Source organism: Heterodontus francisci, chromosome 1 (genome assembly GCF_036365525.1).
Source record: "Heterodontus francisci isolate sHetFra1 chromosome 1, sHetFra1.hap1, whole genome shotgun sequence".
NCBI lineage: Eukaryota > Metazoa > Chordata > Chondrichthyes > Heterodontiformes > Heterodontidae > Heterodontus > Heterodontus francisci.
In genome coordinates, this window is record NC_090371.1 from 99496871 (window position 1) to 99522851 (window position 25981).

Below are 25981 nucleotides of genomic sequence, written 5' to 3' on the forward strand. Positions count from 1 at the left end.
CTCCAGGGACCCGGGTTCGATTCTGGGTACTGCCTATGCGGAGTTTGCAAGTTCTCCCTGTGTCTGCGTGGGTTTCCGCTGGGTGCTCTGGTTTCCTCCCACATCCAAAGACTTGCAGGTGATAGGTAAATTGGCCGTTGTAAATTGCCCCTAGTGTAGGGAGGTGATAGGGAATATGGGATTACTGTAGGGTTACTATAAATGGGTGGTTGTTGGTCGGCACAGACTCGGTGGGCCGAAGGGCCTGTTTCAGTGCTGTATCTCTAAATAAAAATAAATTAAAAATAAAGTTATGAAATGTAAGTGTTCCTTCTATAATGGATAGTCAGAATCCTCCATACTGTAACCCAAATGAGCTGTGCGGGTAATTGACTCTGGCTGGACATCCGTTTGTAGGTTTGATCACGTGAGACTATGTCCACTGTAAATTGCAAATGTTATTCCACTTACCTTATAAAGTTTGGGGATCTTGTAGATGAATGCCTTTGTATGCTTTTTTTTTAAACTAACTCTTAAATTGGCATTTCTGGCAGTGGGGCGATTAGCCACAAAGACATCTCAGTTTATAATGAATGGCTGAAACCGAAGATGGGCAGCGCTTTGAACACCAAGGCGATAGCAGGATGTGCGGGACAGGAACTGACTGTGGAGTCGCGCAGGCACCAACCAGGAGACTCAGCAACCCTAGAATACTATAGCGACAACGAAAGATGAACCCATACTACCCAAGTTCACGATAATCAGTGAAATTGCAAAAAAATAAAACAGGGGACGGGTACATATGTATGTTTCCCTACCTTCCATGTATTCCCAGCTTTTTGCAATCATCTCTAACTTCAAAAATCTAAATCGACATTCATCCTGATCCTCTTTGTAGCAGCTTCTCCACCATTGTGCAAGAGAGAGTCAGAGACACAATCCCGAGACATGGCATTGACAAGAGTGAGAAAGCGCAAAACATACAATGAAAGGAGGAGGAACAAAAGGCTAGCGAGTGAGTTTGGTGTTTCCTCTTGCTGGCTGGCCCTCTCCCGCGGCTCTGCTACTCTTCAGGCCTTCCAAGACTGGTGGGCACCGCGGGGGCTGGACTGTATAGTCGATATGGCAAACCATTTCTAATTTAGTAAGTTTCTTTTGGTGTACATTCTTTGTACCTCTTAAAAAAATGTTTGTTATCCTTTTTTAATACACTGGGGCAACGCAGCGCCGTCCAAATTGTTCAATTGAATGAGTAGGAAGCAACTACATGACTGAGGAGGCGAGGTACATGGAAGATAGAAAACTTCAGCAGTTGCGTGAGGTGGGTATGGGGAAAAAGTATGTTTTAATTTGGTGCAACAGGCACCTGAATGTCTCAAATCGAGGTTAGAAATAGGCACTCCAATGTTTCATTATAAAACGTACATGCCCGATATAAGGAAAGTGAAAGTTTTTCCAGCCGGAACCTTGGAATATGTTAACTGCAAATGAAAACGGTCAGGATGGTGTGCGTGAGTGCACCGCGCATATTAGGAACTATTCTCCTGGGTCTCCAGCAGCACACTCCAGAAGCTAACTGCGCATGGTTACTCCAGAAAAGGTTTTTGTTTTTCCAATTATCTACATTCAGCAAATGGAATGCAGAATAAAATTGCACAGGTGAAAATTGGTACCTTCCTGTTCTTGTTTATGCCCAATTTTGCCCCATTCTCTCATAGAATGGTTACAACACAGATTGAGGCCATTCGGCCCATCGTGCCTGTGCCGGCTCTCTGTAAGAGCAACTCTGCTGGTCCACTCCCCTGCCTTCTCCCCGTAGCTCTGCAAATTTTTTCTCTTCAAATAATTTTCTTTTGAAGGCCTCGATTGAATTTCTCCTGGATGCACTTTGTCAGGCTGATGTAAAAGTTTACCAGCACTGCTCACCAGAGGCGTCATGAGGCAGCGAGTCAATCGGATCGGAAATGCACTGCCTGAGTGTGTGGTGAGGAGAAATTTAATCATGGTTTTCAAAAGGGAATCAAATAATTATCTGAAAAGAGAAAATTTGCAGGACTGGAGGAACTGCTGATATCTTGCATAGTAAGCCATATGTGGCTATGAATAGCAAGGTCCCTTTCAAGGGTTCCCCTTAAAAGTAGACTGCAGCAAAATTCAGCTTGAAGTCCCCCTTATCCTCTAGAGTGTCTTGTTTTTGAATGGCAACCATACTCAAAAACTCTAGATGGGGATCCCGTCTCACCTGAGGCCTTTCATCAATAATTTACCAAATATTCCCTTCCCAAATGTATGGATCTTAGAAACTATCAGATAGGGTTACTCTCCAATTTATAGGGTGCCTAGGAGAATCTGTGGGATTATCTGATCAAACCGTCTGTAGGACTCTATTATGGTTGCAGCATTGAGGGTGACATAGTCAAGCTATCAACATTAGGATCACCTTGATCAGGAGAGAATGTTAGACACTGTTCTTAGGATCTGGTTTAACAACTAACCCAATCTGATTATTAAAAGCTCTATGGCGGTATTCAAGGAAGCACAGGTAGTTTTCCTGTAAACTTTGGGTTAAGTATCAACCCAAGATCCCATCTCCTTCCAGTGGCTCAACTATACATTGAAGATCACCAAAAACAGCAGAGAGGGCTGCAACCAACATTCCTCTCTCAAATATGACCACCAAACAGATTAACTAACTGCCCATCATTTTCTTGCTATATGTGGGATCTTGTGTACAAAATAACTCATTTTCTTACAAGACATAAATCACTGCACTTAAATAATTGTGAATTGCTTTGAGATGTTTTTGTGGTAAAGTGCTATATAAAATGTAAGTGTTTCTCTTAAAGGAACATTGTTCCATTATTTTAATGTTTCCTGTTAGATAATGATCCCGTTACAATGTGTGTGGAGGATAAATGAATAAGAAAATGGTGAGATACATTTCACCTTGTGCAGTTCGCTCAAATATTTAGCTAGTTTCACTATTATTAAACAATGAGCACTCCAATTTGTATGATAAGGAAAAGAGAGTCTGATTACTTGCTTCTAATGAAATCTCTGAAATTAACAACTTAAAAGTGGTTCATTTCATTGATGCATAGAAGTTGCACATTAAACCAGGTGATTTGTCCCAACCTATCCTCCATGCAAGAAAATCTTCCTAATCAGCTTTCCCCATCTGTTCCCATAACCCTTTCCCTACATCCACCTATCCAATCTAATCTTAAATGTTAACATAGTTTCTGCCTCAATCAGTAACCCTGGAAGTGAATCTGACAGCCTCTCAACTCTACAAAGAAACTTCTCTCGTTCTCTGTTAGATCTTTTACATTTAATCATATCTAAGCCCCTGTATTCTAGATTCTCAACTGTACAGTCTACTTCTATAATACCTTGTCCTATCCTTTCATATTTTAAGAATCATTCAAATGAAAAAGTTCCCCACTTTTTAAATCTGTCTTTGTTTTTGCATTTCCCTATGCCATGTAGCATCCTGGTAATATGCCTTGTACCTTCTCTAAAGCCTCTGTGATTTCTATAGTGTGGAGCTTAATACTGCACATAGTAGTCTAACTGGCGTCTCAAGATTTTATAAAAGCAAAATACTGTGGATGCTGGAAATCTGAAATAAATCTCAAGATTTTATATTGGGTTGTGTATATTCTATACTTTATGATTTTAAAACCTAGAATTCCATTAGTTTTTTTCAACCTAAGGTGCTGCCTTTAAAGTCCAGTAAATGTGTGCCCCTAATTCCTCAGAATATGTTATTTCTTCAACCAAATGTATCACCTCACATTTAATTGAGATTTAATTCCATCTGCCACTTATTAGTTCATCCCTTTACCTTAATGTCCTGTTACAGCTTTCTTTTCTGAAAAAGGCAACTATAGCTCTTATATTGGTATTGTCTGCAAACTTCAAAATAACTCCCTCTAGGCTTCTATCTAAATCATTCATATACACAGTGAACAGAAGTAACTTCACAACTAAACCCAGTCCAATAACCACTTCCAATCACTGTGGAAAAATTGCCCATTACTCTTAGGGGAGTTAATCCTAGGAGAATGTTCACCTTTAGTGCTTGGGTGAGCTCCACAACTAGCAGGTGAAGGTGAACATTACCTCCACTTTGTTTTCATGAGTTTTAGTTCGAAGTATAAGACCATTATGCCTCTCTGCTAGAGCTGTCTACTTAGTCTAATTCCTCTGACCTTTTCCCATACCCTTTTAATTTTCTTCCACTACCCTATTAAAAACTGAAATCAAAACAGAATATGCTGGAAATACTCTGCATCTGAGTTACCGAACGTTCCAGGTTGATGTCTATTCGTTAGAATTGGAAAAAGTTACGGATGTAACAGGTTTTATGCAAGTTCAGAAATATGGAAAGGGAGGGGGGAAAGAACAAAAGCTATTATAGCTATATACTTCCAGCACTTTCTGTTAGGGCATATCATATACTAATTCTGCATATTTAAAAGTATAGTTATGGCATTGACAGTTCAATCAACCTATACCTATAGCTCTCCTTCCCAAAAGTATAGAAATAGCTTTATTAACTCATTTCTTAATAGAATCTATCATGCACCAAACATTTTCAATGTTGGAAATTTCTGCGCAATGGTTTAGAAGGACATTTCGCCTCAATGAATGAATGAAATGACTGACCGACACGCAGGAGGCTTTGCACGATTGATTCCTGTGTCCGGCCAACATGGAGCTGTGGTGGTGGGGTGAGGGTAACTCTAGGGAAGCTTGTCCATATAAGGGATGGGGCCGGGCCGACAGCACTCAGAAGCTCAACCGCTCCTCCTCCGGCACTTTTGAGAGAAAAAGAAAAGGCGAAGTTTGTGTAAATAACATTGAAGCCGGCTCAGTGTGGCTGTTGGTCATTGAGTGAGTCGGAGTCAGCAGCACGGCCTCTCGCCCGGAGTGATGTTATTAACCGTGGCCGCGTCATTGAGGCTGAGCTGGGCTGGTAACCCGGTTTAACGGCGGTGAGAGGAGGGCGGAACGGGGCTGGGCTGAGGAAAGGGGAGGATGTGAGTGAGTGCGGCCGCGGGGCTGGTGGGTTTTTTTTAAACTGAGCGACTCTCCGTGTCTCTGTGGCGGGTGTGAGGAGGAGCTCTGCCCGGTTGTGCTGCTGGAGGAGGCCGATCATCTCTCCATTACACTGGGGCCCATGAACTGAAACAGGACAAAATGGCGGCGGCAGCAGCGGGGACCGGGAGCCGGGCGGCGTTTACTGCGGATAGCGGCGGCACCAGCACCAGTACCGGGACCCGCGGCGGCGGGAGCAGTAAGAGCTCGGAGCCAAGTGAAGAGCCAGGCTCGGCCCAGAGGCAGCTCGCCTTATACAGGAAGCACCTCCGTAAAGTCAAGAGCGTCGACTTCGACGCCTCGGTGGAGAAGGAGCTGAATCCGGAGCCGTGTCCCCGGGCCGAGCCCGGCGCTGAGCAGCCCGCGCAATCCAGCGGCACGGCTGGGGCAGCGGGATATGGATATGGCGGCTCGGCCGGGGCCATCCTTATGGATATAGGAGCTCCCCTCAGGTAAGGCGCTGCCCCTCTCTTCTCTGGTTACAGTGAGCCCCAACCACACCGTTGGCAACTTCATTTATAATGGCCGAACATGGGATTGTTTGTAACTGGTTAAAAACTGAATTGTATTGAGTATGGGGTGGGGAGGACCCCGGGCCGGGGGTGGTGACGACGGGGGTGCTGAGGGGTTTGGGGGGGGGGTGGTTGAGGTGAGGGCTCCGGGGTGGTGTGGGGGGCTGAGGGCTCCGTGGTTGGGGGCACGGTACTCGTTGTTGCAGGTTCAAACAGGCATTCAGTCTCAGTGTAAACAGCGTTTATAACTCGGTCCGAGTCTTGTGCCAACTCGCGCAGCTACATGTGATTCTCTGTTAAAATCGAAGGCTTGGTGTTTTTGTTATTTTATGGTGGAGATATGTCTGTTCAGAAGTGCCTGCTCTGCTGAGCTCAGTTTCCTGGACAGATTTTGAATATGTTGTCGGTTGTTGTTTCGTCATATGATCCTGTTTGATCTTTAGTGAAGGGCCAACCATTCTGCTTCTTTGATATATTCACTGCAAGGATATATGTCTGTTGTTTGTGTCCGGTTTGAGCCATGTTTATTTGGAAATTTGGCAGAAGTGATGTACCTGAAGTTGACTTCAGAAGTTATTGTTCCGTACGTGTGTTCCGAGACTTTATCATTTTATGATGGTGCAGCCTGGGGCCATTGCAAATGATTAAGTGACAAATGAACAGTTCATCCTCCATTTACTGTAGGCTACCCCCCCCCCCCCCCCCCCCAACCAACCAACCAACCAACCAACCAACCAAACTTGGATAATAATGGCATAACAAACAATTTTTTTTCCCGTTCAACAAAATCTGTCTACTTGAGTAAGTCGTGTTACAGGTTGAGTTTTCGCCTGCGAATTTCAGCAACGGAGTAGATTGTTCATAGCACGTGAACGGAGACACGCGTTTTTCCTGATATTTTGGGTTTCAGACGCTAGGCGTCTTTACATTTGCATCTCTGTGTGGAAGAGCGCAGAGTCTATGCATACACATCGATTCCTGGAGCCACATGCATTTGAAATGATAACTAATATTTCAGATGAAAGTTCTGTGTGCGAGTGAGGTAATATATTGTATTTTATGTTTTGAGTTCAAGTACTGTAATTGCCTAATCCTAGTTTAGGAGATAGTTTAGATCAATGATAGTCTGTGGTATTGGTAAATTGTTACCAATAGCTGTAATTATTTAAAATAATCACTGCAGCAACTTTCATTTATACGGCGCCTTTAACTGAGGAAAAACGTCCCATGGTGCTTCAGAGGCGTAAATGAAAGGAGGTATTGGGGGACGGAGTAAACAATATATTAACTGTAGGTTTTAAGAAGGGTTTTAAAAGTAGAGAGAGGAGGGAGGGGAGGGGTGGGGTGGAAGGATTTAGAGAAGGAATTACAGTACCGATTAATACATGAGGGTATTACATTAAATTAATCACAACTTTTGGGAATTGATTTAAAAAATGTAGCCAAACACTTTTTGGGAAAATTCAAAGCCAGACATTTTGAACATTAGTCTTGAGTTCCACAAATTAAGTTATAGAACTGAAGTGTAGTTGGAGTAGGGGGGTGGTGGTTTGGTTTTCTAACATCAAAATAAGATTGAATAATTTACTGGCAGTTTTATCACTGTGTCACTATCGGGCAATCATTATAAGGAAAAAACTTGTCTACTTTTTAATAAAGCAAGCATACCGTATGTTGTAACATTTAATTTACTTTACATGTGCTGCACTTGGTGCATGGATTGGTCAATTTAAAAGGAATTTGGTTTGACTTTTTGTTAGTGTTGCTTTCATAAAACATTGCCTGTTCCTGGCTTCTGATTGTTACTGTCTGCTGCTTTTTACAAGTTTGTTTCTACTTGGTAATGCTACTCTTTGGATTGGGAAGGTCAGGGGGTGGGTGGTAGTGAGAGGTAAAGTTCTAAAGGTGAAATTGAGATGATCTGAGTAAAAAAAATTGACAGACGTATTTGAGTTTTCAAACAGTCGTCTTAAGCTTTCTTATGGCAACTTGAGCAAATTTTTTTTTAACTTTCTCTTGTTTTGATGCTTGTAAACAGCGGGGGACAGTGTTTTAGAAACCTAAGTCCAGATCGCAGCCATCATTGGTTCGATGAATATTTTTGAAATTCTGGGACCATCATTCTATACAGTTAGTATGTTCAGTTGTTTAGCGTGCTGGTCTGATCCAATTTGCTTTTTTGTCTGACAAACAGATGGAGTTTCCAAGCCATTCTTCCTTAAACTAGATAACCAAAATTAGTAATAAAAACAAGAAATGCTGGAATCAAAATTAGTATATATTTGTTAGTCCTGACTCTCTCCCTTCTTTTCCTCTATGGAAGCAGTGATTTGGGCTGAGGTATGGTCCTATGACTGGCAGCCCCCCCCCCCAGCACCATGCCCAAGTAGACATTCTTCATGTGTGATCTCCAGAGAGAATATTAGACTGGCGATTCTCATTTATCAACTTGTGCTAAGCTGGCCAACTGCTGAGGTCCTTAGCTGTATTCAAAGAAACTGCCAAATTTGGAGTGAATTAACTGGCCCAAAACGAAAGCTATACGTTTTCATCGACCACCTCTGTTAACTGCTTGTCGACAAGTCAGAAATAATTTCAAATTTCTGTTGAACAGTTCATCTACATTGGTCCATGACAATTACATAACTGCTAATTTGATTTTTGGCAAAGTGTTGACTTTTCTTTTACATTGCTATGCTAGAAATGGTGTAGAAACTCCTGATTTATGGTTGGGGTCTAACTGTAGTAACTATTGGCCTTTGACTTGCAAAGCCAGTAGTGCATACTCTGAATTGACTGGCACTGATGCATCACGCATGTCACAGTCAATTAAAGGATTAATGTTAATCCATTAACGGAACTGCTGGCAAGTTGACTATTGCACTGCTTCAAATATGCTGCTTGACAACCCCCAGATCTGGTGGTTAACCAGATTTTCTCAGCCAGCCAGATTGAGACTCTGCAAGGCCTAACATGCTCACTGGTGGATCAACAAATGAAAACAGTACAGCATTAATTGATACTTGAATGGGGAGAAAGTCAAGGAAATAGTTCCTTCTATCTTTGCTATTGAATCCCAAAATGATTTTAAAGATCTCAATCACACTTCAGTCATCTGTACTCCAAGGGAATGAAAACCATGTCTATGGAACCTGTCCTCGTAATTCTTTAAGCCCTGTTCTCGTTCTAGTGAATCAGTGATGTACCCCTTCCAGGGCTACGGTTCAGTGTCCAAAACTGGACATGGTACTCCAAATGAGGTCTGAGCAAGGCTTTGTACAACTAAAGCACCACTTCTTGTGAATTGTAGTGAAGATTGTACAGTTTGCAAGTCCACTGTCACTGGACAGGCTTTAAAAAGACAAAAATACAACATTCAGATGTGTGAAAGGAAATTTGCAGGTGCCTCTCTGCATTACAACTGGCTCTATGCTACATGTTCAGTTACATTGTGCTTGACTCTAAGACAGTTAAATTTTTTTGACAGTTATCAAGTATAATCTGTAGTTTGTATTATACTCCAGTTCTGGGTTTTAGCATGGAAATCTAACTGTCAGGAGTTTTTGTTTATGACCCACGATTGTTTTTTGTCACTTGCAAACTCAGTTAACATAACTGGCTTTTGTAAACTTTTTGTTACCACATGCAAGGTTAGTTTCATCTGTGGCATGAAGTTCAGATAAGTATGTATACTTTTAATAGACTTGATCATTTTATGCCTTGGTTGTGGTGAACGGGTATTGATGCATAGAATGATTGTCAGACTTCCATGGTATGCCACCTTTTGGCAACATATTTAACTGAGTTGCATCTTTTTAAATAATATAAAAAAGTATGTGAATGGATATGTGAAATGGAATTTAGTGTCTGTGAGGCTGGGTAAAGATCTGTGCCAAATAGTTAGAGATTCACACATTTTCAGCCTGCCCTCTACAAGAGACTAATTACAACTCCTGATCGGTCTGGCTATAATTTTCCCATAAATTTCTTGCATTGCCAGGTTATTATAAGCATTCACAAGTACAGCAATTCAATCACAAAGTTTGCAATGTAATAATTTCTAGGGCAGTCATACTTAGCATTTCTTTGTGAACATCTGTAGAAGTTGCTGGAGGAAATGATTTAGTGTGGTCATCTTATGTATTCTACTACTCGCATACCCAATGCTGGTGAGAAGTCAGAACTGAGATTTTTTTCTTCTAAATGAGAGTAGAAGTAGTCCTGGTAAATGTGCAAAATAATTTATAACATCCTTTTTTTCTCTCAGCAAATATAGAAATTATGCACAGCTTTATTATGGCATTAGCCAGAGAGAAAGCAGGAGCATTCCTGAAATTCAATACTGTTTTATTCATGACTTTCTCCATATTAAGAGATATTTGAAAGCAAGTGTGGGGAAAAAGCACAACTGCAGTTGGCATTTAAGTTGTAACTAAGAGATTTAAAATTATTATGGAGCCTTTTAATAGTCTTTGTGTTCTCCCCTAAGGATTTACTGAATATTATTGTTTGCAGAGTCAATTTGACCTCTAACAGTAACTGGGTGTTGAGTTGGGTGTTGTAGGATATAATTCAGTTAACTTGTTGGCATGACCACACAAATGCTAGGCAATGACCATCTCCAACAAGACAGGATCTAACCATCTCCCCTTGACATTCAACAACATTACAATTGCCGTATCCCCCACCTATATCCTGGGGGGGTTACCATTGACCAGAAACTTAACTGGACTAGCCATATAAATACTGTGCTGCAGGAGAAAGTCAGAGGCTGGGAATTCTGCTGCAAGTAACTCGCCTGCTAACTCCCCAAAGTCTGTCCATCATCTTACAAGGCACAAGTCAGGAGTGTGATGGAACATTGTCCACTTTCCTGGATGAGTGCAGCTGCAGTGACACTCCAGAAGCTTACGCCATCCAGGGCAAAACAGCCTGCTTGATTGGCATCCCATTCACCACCTTCAACATTCACTCCCTCCACCACTGACGCACGTATACACGATGCACTGCAGCAACTCGCCAAGCCTCCTTCAACAGCACCTTCCAAACCTATGACCTCTACCACCTAGAAGGACAAGGGCAGCAGATGTGTGGGAACGCCACCATCTGCAAGTTAGCATACAAGTCACACATCATCCTGACTTGGAACTATATCGTCGTTCCTTCAGTGTCGCTGGGTCAAAATCCTGGCATTCCCTTCCTAACAGCACTGGGTGTACTCACACCAGATGGACTATAGTGGTTCAGGAAGGCAGCTCACCACCACCACCTCGAGCAATTAGGGATGGGCAGCAAATGTTGGCCTTGTCAGTGATGCTCACATCCCATGAAAGAATTAAAAAAAAGCCTTTCAGTTTTAACACAAGTTATTACTGAAAAGGGATAATCACAAAAATGTGTAGTACTCCCTATGTAGTCATTCGACAGGGTAGATTTCAATAACTGCTCCGAGCAAGAGTCTTCCAGGAAGACTGGATGTTTCTAAGTCTTAAGGAAATCAGTGTCTCTGCTCTAACAGATCTGTTGTATGCTACATGGTTCAATATGTAAAACAATCCCAGTACTTGAAATTTACTCAATTGCTGTTCTCATCATGGAATTTTGGAATTCGTTAACCTCTGTAGAGATCTCATCTTTGGCATGACCTGTTTTTTAACTAGGGATATTTCATAAAGCACCTGCTATTTCCTTAGGAAATCAATGGGAGGAAAAAAACTGGTCGTCTGACATTTCCTGAGGTGTGTATTAGTAAGGGAGGAGGAGGGTGGTCCTGCAATTCCGTTTTCATCTGGAAGTTTTCTGTTCCTCATTGCTTACTTCGTTTGGTGTCATCTTGTTCCCAGAGGTCAGCTGCATCCAGTCCATTATATCTATCATCCATTTTCTTCTCTGCTTCCCTCTCCTACATGTTCCATCAATCTTTCCTTCCAATAATTGTCTGTCTACCTTCTGCTCTAATGATGTGATTGAAGTATTGTAAATTTCTTTGTTATGCACTAATTTCCTCTTTTCTCCAACCATTTCCAGCACTTCCTCAGTAGTCTTTCTGTCGGCGTAGGATATGCAGAACATCTTCCAATATGTCCACATCTCTAATGCATTTAGCTTATCAATAGTCTTTGTTTGTTGTCCATGTCTCCGAGGCGTACAACATAGATGACAAAATGTAGCATCTCAGCATTTGTTTCCTCAGATTCAGGGTCAGTTTCTTTGTTAACAAGTCCTTCTTTCTGACAAAGCTGGTCTTGGTTATCTCAATTCTCCTTCGGATCTCTTTGCTTTCTTACAGTTTTAAGAAATGGCATACCCCAAAAAATTGTTATAATTTCTGTAATGGTAGTAGGTACCTGTATCTGATTTTCTGATGTACTGTTGCTGCTTATTTTGCACTTTATTTTTTGATGCACCTTTCCTGCTTTTCCTTGTTTAATTTGCTTGCCTTATTTTTGTACCACATTCTAATCTTTCATGATCTAGCCTTAGTTCTGCCCATGCACTCCCACCATTAATTATCTAGCTATCCTCTGCCTGCAGAGATTGCAAAATAATCCATTTCACACCAATGGAGTAGATTACATGTGATTCTTAGAATTATACTACAGTTCCATATAGGTTGATACAGAATTGCCTATAGTAGTGGAAGGAGGAAGAGGAATACTAGTGTATTGCTGTACAGTTAAGCCACACACGGCCAAGTGTGATAATTAGTGTCCTCGTCTCAATATATTGCAAAGTAAAATTAAATCAAATCTGTTTTATGGTGTATGCTTAGTATGAGCATCCTGACAGTTTTTTAAATCTTGATTAATTGCAGCATTTTAAAAACAAATGTTAAAATACTAGATTTCAAACAACACTGTTGTATAGTATTTCACATCTGTTTCGCCAGTGAGATTTTGTCATGGAGCAAATCATTCAGTATGATCTCTTTCAATGGACTTCTAATTCTGTGTTTTCCACCACTTACCACCACCCCCGCCAACAAAAAGAAGTGTTGAATCTTGCTGAGGGATGGTTCCACAGGAGCTGGCAGCCATCTGGTACTTTACCCAAGTAGCCATTTTTCATTAATAAAAACTGGAAAAACTCAGCAGGTCTGGCAGCATCTGTGCAGAGAAGCGGAGTTAACGTTTCAGATCAGAGACCCTTCTTCAGAACTGCCTGAAGTAAATTAGTAATGCTGGTTATTTTATCACAGTCGTATCACAGCCGATTCTAAAGTTTTAAAAAAAAATCTCTGTAAAGCTACACTTTCCAGCAAGGGCAACTGAACAGTGATTAGGGTTGGGGATGCCAGCTGTTCTTTTTCTCAGTCCAGGGTTACCTGAGGTTAATTTGTAACATTTTGCATTCCCCGGGTGCAACCTCTAGTAAAGCAACAAATGACAGGCCAGGGATGATTCTGATCTCTGGCTCCAGGCATAAAAGAGCATTCATTAACTGAGACAATGAAATATTTGAGGTTAACTGTGATTTTTGATTTTCTTTGAGAGAAATTGACAGCAGCTTATACTCAACAATATAAAATATCACAAAACTACATGAGCTTCAAATTCTTTACAAAACATTTAAGCTTTGATGGCTTGTTTTCATGTGGCTAACATAAGGGGGTGGTGTGATACCAGCAAGAGCATTCGGATTTTATTTGAAGGTAGATATATTTGAGATTTGGAGGATATTTTCAAATGTTAGCTTGTATCACCAGAGCCTTTTAAATGCTGCAAATATTCTCTCATGACTGTAAGTAAAAAAAAAGTAAACATTTTCCAGACCGCTTGTATGTGTAGTGGTGGGAGGAAAAAAAAATACGATTCTCACTGGAGGAAAGCCCCAAAGGAACAGAACCTATTAAAACTTCTAAGAAATCTAATTGCCTATGTTGAGGAATTGTATTCAATAGTAGAATGCCTGTTTTGTAGAACTGAATTAGATTTTACATTGCCTTGCTTTTAACCCATTCTGGGAGACTGATTTTTCTGGGTCTATAAGCGTATGTTGCAATAAAGGATCTGGATTTAGTAGCATAAACGGCAGAAGTTGGCTTGTGATTCAAATTAATACAAAGTGGTGTAAAATTATGCAGTGCAAGCATCATCACAATGACTGCATGCTCTTAACAGCACATTCTGCTTTTACCTAGTTCATTGCTGTTCATCCTATGGACGCATTTTGCTTGGTATTTTCTGCTCTCCAGCTACCCCTTTTACGCTTTATCTGAGTCTATTGATGTGGAGGCCAGCAATGCTAGAAATGTGCTGCTTGGACAGGCAGGTGGGTTTTCTATACATTTGGGGCAGGGACATACTGCATAATTCAGAAATGTAGGACATAATTTGCAAATGCCATAGGCATTGCTAAGGAATCAATTGTGGTAGTAACTAATCTAAATGGTACAAGTAAATTTCTTTTTTAAGGACTGTGGCAGATAGGGGTGGCCTGACCTTGCTTTGGGAGACGGTTGATGCTTGTGGAGGCTCCTGGTCCCAGAGGAGTTGGGAATAGCAGACCCAGTGTCACCACAAAGGTATTTGAAAGCCTGGCTAACTATAGTGTTGCCAAAAGATACTTCCATAGTCTGTTCTTTCAGTGGCACTGCCTGAAAAGTTTTGCTAGGCTGGTCAGCCAAGCTTGATAGTATGTGTGGTCAAACATGCCTGCAAGCATGACACCCAAGAACTTTGATTACTTTTTTTTTCAACAGGTGCAATGGAAACTTCAACAGCTACACAGCTATTGCCTACACCAAGCAGCCACTAGCAATCAATTATTTCAGCTGTAACTAACCTCCAGAGAAGGCTATACTACATTTCCAAGAACAGTTATGCTGTGGTAATCGGTGATTATTTTGTAGAATGGGGCATATACTTATAGGCTGAAGGAGTGTGGATCCAATCCTGTACTTTCTGCCATACATCTGGCTTGTGCTGCAAGCAGTTTGGCTAGTTGATTTTCAAAACAAGATCTGTCACAAATTAGAGATTCTACACAAAACTCATCTAATTCCTGTGTCTGAATGGTATGCAAAATTTCAGTAGGGTTGACAAAACCTCATGATCTTCAAGCTAATCTTAATGGATGCAGTTGCTTTCAATATGGATGAAATGCAGCCTGAAAGACAGATTGCGTTGTAACATGTCTTGGATTTCATTAGATGAATGGGGTTGGCAGAAAAAGTCTGTAGCCTACCATCAGAATAAAACATAGCTGAAGTTCTGATGCAGAATGCGGAACAACTAAACAGTGCTCTTGATCTGGAATACATGTGGCCACGCCCTTATTTTCCTGTTAACCAAAGTCGCTCGCAATTTGAATGGAACAGAGCACCATAATCTTTTCATCTTTACCAAAAGAGACCTTACTGAGTATTGTTTGACTATTGCAAATATTCTGCAGGTAAATTATATTGTTTTGACAAGGGTTTCAGGTTAGTGTGGTATACATGAAAAAGAATATTATTTTATGGGATGTGGGCCTCGCTAGCAAGGCCAGCATTTGTTTCCCATCCCTAATTGTCCTCGACAGCTGAGTGGCTTGCTAGGCCATTTCAGAGGGCATTTAAGAGTCAGCCACATTGCTGTGGGCCTGGAGTCACACATAGGCCACACCAGTTAAGGATGGCAGATTTCCATCCCTAAAGGATATTAGTGAACCAGATGGATTTTTATGACAATCGATAGTTTCATGACCCCATTACTGAGACAAGCTTTCAGTTCCAGATTTTTATTTATTAAGTGAATTTTAAATTCCACCAGCTGCCATGGTGGGATTTGAATCCATGTACCCAGGGCATTAGCCTGGGCCTCTAGATTACTAGTTGATATTACCACTACGCTACCTTCTCCGATAAAGGGGTTGGAGAGCAAGTGAGAGAGTGACGTTAGAGTAGGGGGTTTGTACAGATTTGATGGACTGAATGGTGTTCTATGATGCGGAACTGTCGTCGACTCCACTTCAGTAGAAAGTCAGGTGCAGAGTGTGTATTTGCTACAAGAACACGTGGCTACTATGCATCATAGGCCAGGTTCACCTATTGGCCATTAATGGTCATCATTGCTTTAACTTGGCTCTACCTCCTTGGGGAAATGCTGTAGCACTGACCCGTAAGGCACAGAGGGCTACCCTGCTCATGAGTGCCTTATGTAGCACCAGTTGTATTCTAGCAGCCATCAAATACAAAGGCTACTGGAATTCCGTGCCTTGTGGCTACACTTGGGTTTCCAATCCTTAATTGATACCTTATTTTAACCATCTTTAACTACCAATGGACTGAAATGCCCATTGAACAGTTTCAAAGGCTCTTGTTTTTTCATTTTCCATCATTTATTAAAAGGTATTTAATTATGCATCTTCATTCTTGTTTTTGATGCCCAATTCTAACATTTTCCTTAATTGGCTCTTCTTTAACTGCCATTTGCATGCACTCTTCCACTCCTACCACCAGTGAGTGCCTCGTACTCATTCAATGCTGCACCTGAAGCTACACTAATGAGATATCCTTAGACAATTAGATACAAAGAGCATACTTGCATTTAGGTCTGTCTAAAGCAGTAGTGTGCAATGTTAGCCATAAGTCACATGACTAATTGGGGTGCCAGTTGTGGCTATTTTCATTTCTAATCAGCAAATAATGTCTAATCGACACAGTTTGAGCATTGACCTCAATACGCAGTAGAATAGCATATGAATGTGTGCTTTAACCTTTTTGTGCATTTATTGGTAAAATGGATATACAGCAGAGTGTGCATGTGTTTTCTGATCATTGTGTGCTTTGCTTGCTTGGTTACTGAATGATGGTAGATGTTTACAAAGTAAATACACACAAATGAAATATGTTTACCTGTATTGTGTGAGTGCATACAAGACGTTTTCTATTCAAATTGGTGAATGTGGTTACCGCTACATTAATTTAAAGTAATTCCATGACAGTGTGAAAGGCAGAATCAGCATAGCGGCGCCTCATCAGACCCCTTTCCAATCCTGAGTGGCGTGAAACAGGGCTGTGTTCTCGCACCTACACTGTTTGGGATCATATTCTCCCTGCTGCTCTCACATGCATTCAAGTCTTCAGAAGAGGGAATTTTGCTCCGCACAAGATCAGGTGGCAGGTGTTCAACCTTGCCCGTCTAAAAGCGAAGACCAAAGTACGGAAAGTCCTCATTAGGGAACTCCTCTTTGCTGACGATGCTGCATTAACATCTCGCACTGAAGAGTGTCTGCAGAGACTCATCGACAGGTTTGCGGCTGCCTGCAATGAATTTGGCCTAACCATCAGCCTCAAGAAAATGAACATCATGGGACAGGACGTCAGAAATGCCCCATCTATCAATATCGGCAACCACACTCTGGATGTGGTTCAAGAGTTCACCTACCTAGGCTCAACTATCACCAGTAACCTGTCTCTCGATGCAGAATTAAACAAGTGCATGGGAAAGGCTTCCTCTGCTATGTCCAGACTGGCCAAGGGAGTGTGGGAAAATGGCGCACTGACACAGAACACAAAAGTCCGAGTGTATCAAGCCTGTGTCCTCAGTACCTTGCCCAATGGCAGCGAGTCCTGGACAACGTATGTCAGCCAAGAGCGACGTCTCAATTCATTCCATCTTCACTGCTTCCGGAGAATCCTTGGCATCAGGTGGCAGGACTGTATCTCCAACACAGAAGTCCTCGAGGCGGCCAACATCCCCAGCATATACACCCTACTAAGCCAGCGGCGCCTGAGATGGCTTGGCCATGTGAACCGCATGGAAGATGGCAGGATCCCCAAGGACACATTGTACAGCGAGCTCGTCACTGGTACCAGACCCACCGGCCGTCCATGGCTCCGCTTTAAAGACGTCTGCAAACTGAAGTCCTGTGACATTGATCACAAGTCGTGGGAGTCAGTTGCCAGCGATCGCCAGAGCTGGCGGAGAGCAATAAAGGAGGGGCTAAAGCGTGGCGAGTTGAAGAGACTTAGCAGTTGGCAGGAAAAAAGACAGAAGCGCAAGGAGAGAGCCAACTGTGTAACAGCCCTGACAACCAATTTTATCTGTAGCACCTGTGGAAGTGTCTGTCACTCTAGAATTGGCCTTTATAGCCACTCCAGGCGCTGCTGCACAAACCACTGACCATCTCCAGGCGCTTACCCATTGTCTCTCAAGACAAGGAGGCCAAAGAATTTAAAGTCACCACAGCTACATGCACCAATTTGAATAGAAAATGTCTTGGACGACATTGCTATAAAACCAACCACTAGCCATTTAGAGATTCCTCCCAGATGCATAACTACCACATAGAGGTACTGTCACTCTTCACATCACATGTAACTGTTTGTTCCAAGCCAGGTACTAATTTTCTTGTCGGTGCATGGCCTTCTGTATTCATTTTTCCTCTTCCTTATGACAGGAAGTTCTTGGTAATTTTAATTGTGCTGAAGCAGTTCTAAAATACATGTTGTATAAGCTCGTGATTCTGCCACGATCGTTTGTAGCACATAATTTCTTTACTGCTGGTAAAAGGCAAACAACTTATTCATGCATTTGGATTACTGCCACTTTTCTTTTAAAAAGGACAGGTGTTTTTCCTATGTTGTGAAGTACTTGAATGTAAACAGTACAATACTGCACCTTGGATGTTCAACTATTATGGAGAAGTGAATAATAAAGCCAATAGAAAGGCAGGATTAAACTGCACAGTGTCAGGCTAAATACATGGTTCTGGTCGCCAACAAACCAGATAAACTTCAAGTGCTCAAAATAGTGCAGAGATTAAACAAGGTGCATCCCTCGTGTCAGGGATCCAAGTTATGCAGAAAGACAAGATACCTGTACTCTTCACCTTTCAGGCACCTCCTTTCAAAAGGTGATCTTGTAGAGGGATAATAACCACTGTTATTCAATTAATAAATATGGAATAAAATGCTAGTGTCATTAATCATGAAACTGCTAAAAACCCATCTGGTTCACTAATGTCCTTTTTAGGGAATGAAATCTGCTGTCCTGACCTGATCTGGCCTACATGTAACTTTAGACCCACAGCAATGTGGTTGACTCTTAAATGCCCTCTGAAAAGGCCTACCAAGCCACTCGGTTGTATTAAAACGCTACAGAGTGTAAGAAAAGGAATGAAACTGGATGGACCACCCGGCATTGACCTAAGCACTGGGAACGACAGTGGCAAACCCATCCCTGTCAACCCTGCAAAGTCCTCCTTACTAACATATGGGGGCATGTGCCAAAATTGGAAGAGCTGTTCCACGGACTAGTAAAGCAACAGCCAGTGGGACAGACCCACCAGACATGGTGGTATACAGTTGGGAGGGAGTTGCCCTGGGAGTCCTCAGCATTGATTCCGGACCCCACGAAGTCTCATGGCATCAGGTCAAACATGAGTAAGGAAACCACCTGCTGATTACCTACTGCCCCCGCCTCGGCTGATGAACCAGTTCTTCTCCATTTTAAACACCAATTGGAAGAAGCACTAAGGGTAGCGAGGGTGCGAAATGTACTGTGGATGGGGGGCTTCAGTGTCCATCACCAAGAGTTGCTCGGTAGCACCACTACTGACCGAGCTGGCAGAGTCCTGAAGGACATAGCTGATAGACTGGGTCTGCGGCAGGTGGTGAGGGAACCAACAAGAAGGAAAAACCTACTTGACCTTGTCCTCACCAATCTACCTGTCCATGGCAGTATTGGTAGGAGTGACCACTGCAGAGTCCTTGTGGAGACAAAGTCCCGTCTTCACATTGAGAATACGCTCCATCGTGTGTGGCACTACCTCTTTGCTAAATGGGATAGATTTTGAACAGATCTAGCAACTCAAAATTGGGCATCAATGAGGCACTGTGGGCCCTCAGCAGCATAATTTGTATTCAACCACAATCTGCAACCCCATGGCCTGGCATTAAATGACTGCTCGGGTTGGGAAAGAGAACCCGACCCGAACCTGACCGATCCACAGCGGACTTGAGTCCCTCCAATTTCGCCCCGAGCCTGGCCCCACTCGGCCCGACCCAACTATCCCTTTACTTACCTTCCGACTGTGAAGCTCCATGAAGCTGCAGTGCATGCGTGATGACATCATAGTGACGTCACTCGCTCACTGCGCAGACTCCGTTTCGTCCCAGACTCCCAGCTCAGCTAATTTTTAAATTTATTTTGTTTTTAATACTTAACGGTAGAGCACTTACCGTGTGTGTCCAGCCCGACCCGAGCCCAGAAGTGGGGCCTGACCCGACCCAAACCCGACACGTTGTCGGGTTCGGGTCGGTAGCAGGCTCTTACCTGGCATATTCCCCACTCTAGCATTATCATCGAGCTGGGGGACCAATCCTGGTTCAATGAAGAGTGCAGGAGGGCATGCCAGAAGCAGCACCAGGCATACCTCAAAATGAGGTGTCGGCCTGGTGAAGCTACAACATGGGACTACTTGCATGCCAAACGGCAGATGCAGCATGCAGTAGACAGGGCTACGTGATCCCACAACCAATGGATCAGATCTAAACTCTGCAGTCCTGCCACATCCAGATGTGAATGGTGAACAATTAAACGATAACAGGAGGAGGATCCTCAACAAATATCCCCGCCGTCAACGATGGGGGAGCCCAGCGCCTCCATGCAAAAGACACGGCTGAAGCATTTGCAACAGTCTTCAGCCAGATGTGCCGAGTGGATGATCCATCTCCGCCTCCTCCTGAGGTCCCCGGCATCACAGCTGCCAGTCTTCAGCCAATCCAATTCACTCCACGTGATCTCTCAGTGGCGCAGTGGTTAGCACCGCAGCCTCACAGCTCCAGCGACCTGGGTTCGATTCTGGGTACTGTCTGTGCGGAGTTTGCAAGTTCTACCTTTGACCGTGTGGGTTTTCGCCGGGTGCTCCGGTTTCCTCCCACAGCCAAAGACTTGCAGGTTGATGGGTAAATTGGCCATTGTAAATTGCCCCTAGTATATGTAGGGGAATTAAAGGATGGTGGGGATGTGGTAGGAACATGGGATTAACTCAGGATTAGTATAAATGGGTGTTTGATGGTCAGCACAGACTTGGTGGGCTGAAGGGCCTGTTTCAGTGCTGTATTTCTTTTATTAAAAAAAAAAGATTGAAGGAACTGGATGCTGTAAAGGCTACAGGCCCTGACAACATTCCGGCAATAGTACTGAAGACTATGCTCCAGAACTAGCCGTGCCCTTAGCCAAGCTGTTCCAATACGGCTACAACACTGGCATCTACCTGGCAATTTTCCACATTGTCCTGTACACAAAAAGCAGGACAAATCCAACCCGGCCAGTTACCACCATATCCGTCTACTCTCGATCATCAAAGTAATGGAAGAGGTCAATGACAGTGCTATCAAGTGGCACTTACTCGGCAATAACCTGCTCACTGCGTACCATTTGGGTTCCGCCAGGGCCGCTCACCTCCTGACCTCATTACAACCTTGATCCAAACATTGACAAAAGAGCTGAACTCAAGCGGTGAGGTGAGAGTGACTGCCCTTGACATCAAGGCAGCATTTCACCAAGTTTGGCATCAAGGAACCCTAACAAAACTGAAGTCAATGGGAATCGGGGAAAGTATTCCGCTGGTTGGAGTCATACTTCGTGCAAAGGGAGATGGTTGTGGTTTTTGGAGGTCAATCATCTCAGTCCCAGGACATCACTGCGGGAGTTCCTCAGGGTTGTATTCTAGGCGTAACTATCTTCAGCTCCTTCAATGACCTTCCTTCAATCATAAGGTCAGAAGTGGGGATGTTCGCTGATGATTGCACAATGTTCAGCACCATTTGCGACTCCTCAGATACTGAAGCAGTCAGTGTAGAAAATGCAGCAAGACCTGGACGATATCCAGGCTTGGCTGATATGGGGCATGAAATGTTACTTGCCATTTAAGTGCCAGGGAATGACCAACTCAAACAAGTGGGAATCTAATCATCATCCCTTGACATCCAGTGGCATTACCATCGCTGAATCCCCCACTATCAACATCCTGGGGGTTGCCATTGACCAGAAACTGAACTGGAGTAGCCATATAAATACCATGGCTACAAGAGCAGGTCAGAGGCTGGGAATTCTGTGGCAAGTAACTCACCACCTGACTTCCCAAAGCCTGTCCACCATCTACGAGGCACAAATCAGGACTGTGATGGAATACTGTTCACTTGTCTGGATGGGTGCAGCTCCAGCAACACTCAAGAAGCTCGGCACCATCCAGGACAAAGCAGCCCGCTTGATTGGCACCTCATTCACCACCTTCAACATTCACTTCCTTCACCACCGATGCATAGTGGCAGCTGTGTGTACCATCTACAAGATACACTGCAGCAAGTCACCAAGGCTCCTTTGACCGCATCTTCCAAATCCGCGACTACCACCCTGGAAGGACAAGAACAGCAGATGCATGGGAAGACCACCATCTGCAAATTCCCCGCCAAGCCACACACTATCCTGACTTGGAACTATGTCACCGTTCCTTCACCTGTCGCTGGGTCAAATTCCTGGCACTCCCTTCCTAACAGCACTGTTGTCTGCACTAAATGCAAAAGTTATGTTGGTTTGCCAGTAATGTGTATCCTGGGTGGAGTTAAGGTGGTGTGACCAGATTTAAAAACATATGTGTCAGTTTGTGCTGCAGGGAAACAGGTGGGTCTCTTCCTGATACTACGCTGCGTAATTGCAACAAATAGTCCACTTTCAAAGGTGAGTGTTAGTTACCTAAACAGCATGGATTTTTACTGTGCTTCGAAGTTGGCGTGGACCTGAACACTAACTTGCACCTCACAATTTAGTGGCAGTGATGAGCTGAAACTACTTCACACACCGTGCGTGTGTGTACACCTTGACGGAATTAGATGAAAATGGCTAATTTTGTGAATTGTAGGTCTGTTTTCTTGGATTAACAAGGCATTGAGTAAAGAATTGAAACTATTGGATATTCTATATCAGTCATTAGAGGATGTTTATATCGTCTATTATATAACTAGCTTGCACAGAGCATCTCTGAATCTGAAAGAATCCCATTATTCTGGCATCCAGTGAATGAGTAACCTGGTTTGTGAAGTTTAATAATATTTATTGTACTTTTTTTTGTTTTGATGCAAAGCAATTTGAGTGAGATTGGACATAAAAATTTGTAGCATAACCTGGGAGTCTGACCCAATCCTGTGAATGAACTAGTGTGTCAAGTGGTGTGAGACCTCTCCATAGGCCATCTTGCATTGGTTGCTGTTTGCTCCAGGAATAGTGTATCTGCAGTTAGTGCAAAGCTGTGTTTGTTTCAGTAATGGTAGGCTGACTCAATTGCCTGCTGTTTAACACTTTTGAAAATTAGCTGCCCAGGGGAGGGGAGTGCTTGCTCTGCACTTCTATGTAATCACACAGGCAGAGCTGTGTTGATGCTGACCCCAATGTCCCATAGTTGGCAATAGTTTTTATTTTGTGGGTGGGGGGGGGGGTTTGCGACGAGAGAGAGAGTGTCAGTTTCGAATGCTGGGAAGGTAGTATTCTGAAGTGTAAGTGGTTAATTCAAGTTGACATTCCATCAGAAAGATCCTTCTGTTTCTGTAAAATGCTGCTTGGAAATTTTTGTAGCTTTTGGTAACTTTCATTTATTTTGATTAGACGAAAATCTAGTATTCCAGTTTTAGAATGAAACTAATTTTAAGTTGGCATGCAGTGTTTTGTGCTGTGGCCTAAATTGTGTGTTGGCAAAATGTGCAGTGGTCAGATGGCATGTGCCAGGCAATGACCATCTCAAGCAAGAGAGAATCTAACCATTCTGACTTGGAACTATATCGCTGTTCCTTCACTGTCACAGGGTCAAAATCCTGGAACTCCCTTCCTAACAGCACTGTGGGTGTACCTACACCCCAAGGACTGTAGCAGTTGAGGAAGGCGGTTCACCACCACCATCTTAAGGGCAATTAGGGTTGGGCAATAAATGCTGGCCTAGCCAGTGATGCTCACATCCCAAGAATGAATAAAAAAAAACTTTTCAAACCTCAATTGTTATGTATCATTTTTAGGCAAATATTACTTAAGTAGGTTAGAACTGCAAAATTAAGTTTCTAGGTCTCTTTGATTCTCAGCGATTTGATTTCAGACCAGATCCATGGTAGCATTTTGTTAGTGATATTTGTTTTGAAGATTTTAATGTGTACAAATTACAGTACGTACCATTATTGAGAGCCAGCGCTTGCTCCATAGAGGAGATGTTTAAATCGGTATCGGTCTTGGTTTGGTGCCCTCACTCTCTCTCTCTCACCTTGAGCATTTAATCTAGACTGATACTTTAGTACAATACTAAGTGTCAGGTGCTGTTGCTCAGATGAGGTGTTTAACCAAGGTCCTGTATGCTACCTTGGGTGGACGCAGTAGATCCCATGACACTATTTGAAGAACAGGAGCTTTCTCCTCAATACCACTAAAACAGATTATCTGAGCATTTATTTAATGGCTGTTTGTGGGATCTTGCTATGCACAAGTTGGTTGCCCTGTTTTTCTAAATTAGAACGATGACTGCAGTTAACTCTTTCCTTTCTTCTAGTAATGTGTGAAAAGCTGAGTGTGGGCATTTTGAAGGAAGAGTGCATGTATACTGGTGTTACTTCATGAAGTCAAGCTGCTGTATCTTGAGTTCTTGGTTTTGATGCATGTTAATCACACTTCGGGTGTCATGCGTGAAAATGTGCTGAAGAAATGTGACACCTGACATCTACTTGACGTCAGGATCTGCCAAAGAATCATTACCTCTTGTTTTTCAATTGAGTGTAGGATTTAGACTTTCTCCATGAAGGGTCAACAATCTTTGCATCCAGAATTGTCAAAATCTGACAGCCAGTAACTTTTTGTTTTTTAGTGAAGCTACACTGCTCAGATTTATTTTTCCTCCGACTTCCTACCCGAGCATGTGACTGTCTTGGCCTCTCCCCTTGTTCCTCTGGAACTATTTTTTCATTCAAATACCTCCTTTCACTTCAAAATTCTTCCTGTTCCTAATGCATTCTCTTTCGTCCAAAACCGCACAGCAACTCATAGGAATGCACAAAACTGGAAAAGGCCATTGTGGTCCATGTGGTTATTTTCACTTGAAGTCTCTTACCTGAGCTTTTGCATCTCACCTCTAACAATTTTAACCTCCACCTAAATTTCCCTTGTCCCATATCCTATTGAGATCTGTACCCTCCTGTCCTTGCTTAGTCTTCCGTCTAAGCTCAACCTCATCACCACCTGAGCTTTTGATTACGTTAATACAATTTTCTGACCATATCCTCAGCTTCACTGCCTCTAATTCCAGTAAATTTGCATACTGCACATACCCTCTGGAACTCCATCTGTAAACAACTCCCTGTCCCTACCACTCATGAATCTTTTACAAGTCTCCTGAAAATTCACCTTTGAGACCAAAAGGGTGGTTGTCTCTCCAAGCTATCACACTAAAGCTGCTAGCCCTTTCGTCATCTTTGAAGTGTCCTCTACAGTAAAGGTAAAGTTGTTAATGGTCACAACTAGTTGCATGTTTGCATCTCATTAACGGAATAATACATTGTGCATTATTAAATGGTGTAGTGCTCTTGGCCTTGTAAGTCAACTTTGGCTTGCCTATTTTGTCTCATTACTATTTTTAGCTAAGTCAAAAATGCATTTTTTAAATGTTTCCCATTTGGCTAGAAAGAAAATTAAGAAATCTCCTTGCTTTGTTACTTGGCCTCTACAGTCACCCTGTTGGACATCTGTTAAGAACAGCATAAGTTTTTGATTGTAATGGGGCATACCATATATATTCAAAGTACATCCACGTGGAGCCTTTCAATATATAAGTAGCTTACTTTTCCCAAGTTAAACTGATCAGGATCAGTGGCAATGTGGGTAAACCCATGTTCCACCACTGTAGTGATGTTCACTGGTGCTGTAAGTTGTGCCATTCAAAAAAAAAGAAGCTGCTTGTATGTTTGTACTTGATCTTAAGTTTAAAAGATTGCTTTAATTTTCACCTCAATTCTAACTTTTGTGTTGGTGACTGAGGATGTTCTTTTTAAGCTGAATATTTGTTAACTGGATCATTTTAATGTAAAGAAAAAAAAATTCTTTAAGGGGTATATGCAGCCTAAACAGTACTTCTAAAATTAAAAGGCATTCGCAAAATAGTTCAGTACTCTTGTTTACTGTTGCTGATTCCCCATGGGGTATTTGGTTTAAATCTTTGCATTTTGTAATCCTTTGGCATATAAAAGAGTAGTACTGTAAGTGAATGTGTTGGATAGGAAACAGGCTATGTTGCATTATTGCAGGGGTTTGTGCTCATTGAAACAATTGAGAACATTGCATGTCTGATTGAATTGATGCATTTCTTTGCCCTGCAGCTGTAGAGGAAACACAAATGGACAGACTTGTTCTTTAAAAACACAGCTTGTTTTT

At 42.6% G+C, this 25981-nt stretch overlaps 1 protein-coding gene across 3 annotated transcripts in view; it reads left to right on the forward strand.

Moving 5' to 3' along the window:
• Positions 1-4796: 4796 nt before the first annotated feature.
• map3k1 (mitogen-activated protein kinase kinase kinase 1, E3 ubiquitin protein ligase) overlaps positions 4797-25981 on the forward strand; it is a 158934-nt gene continuing 137749 nt past the window's right edge. The window contains exon 1 of one of the 3 annotated variants that reach the window (XM_068033488.1): positions 4797-4979. Coding sequence is in view for 1 of the 3 variants with exons in the window: in XM_068033478.1 (XP_067889579.1) it covers positions 5185-5534 (350 nt within the window). In the remaining 2 variants the exon portion in view is untranslated. The other 2 variants (XM_068033478.1, XM_068033497.1) reach the window with 2 other exon arrangements.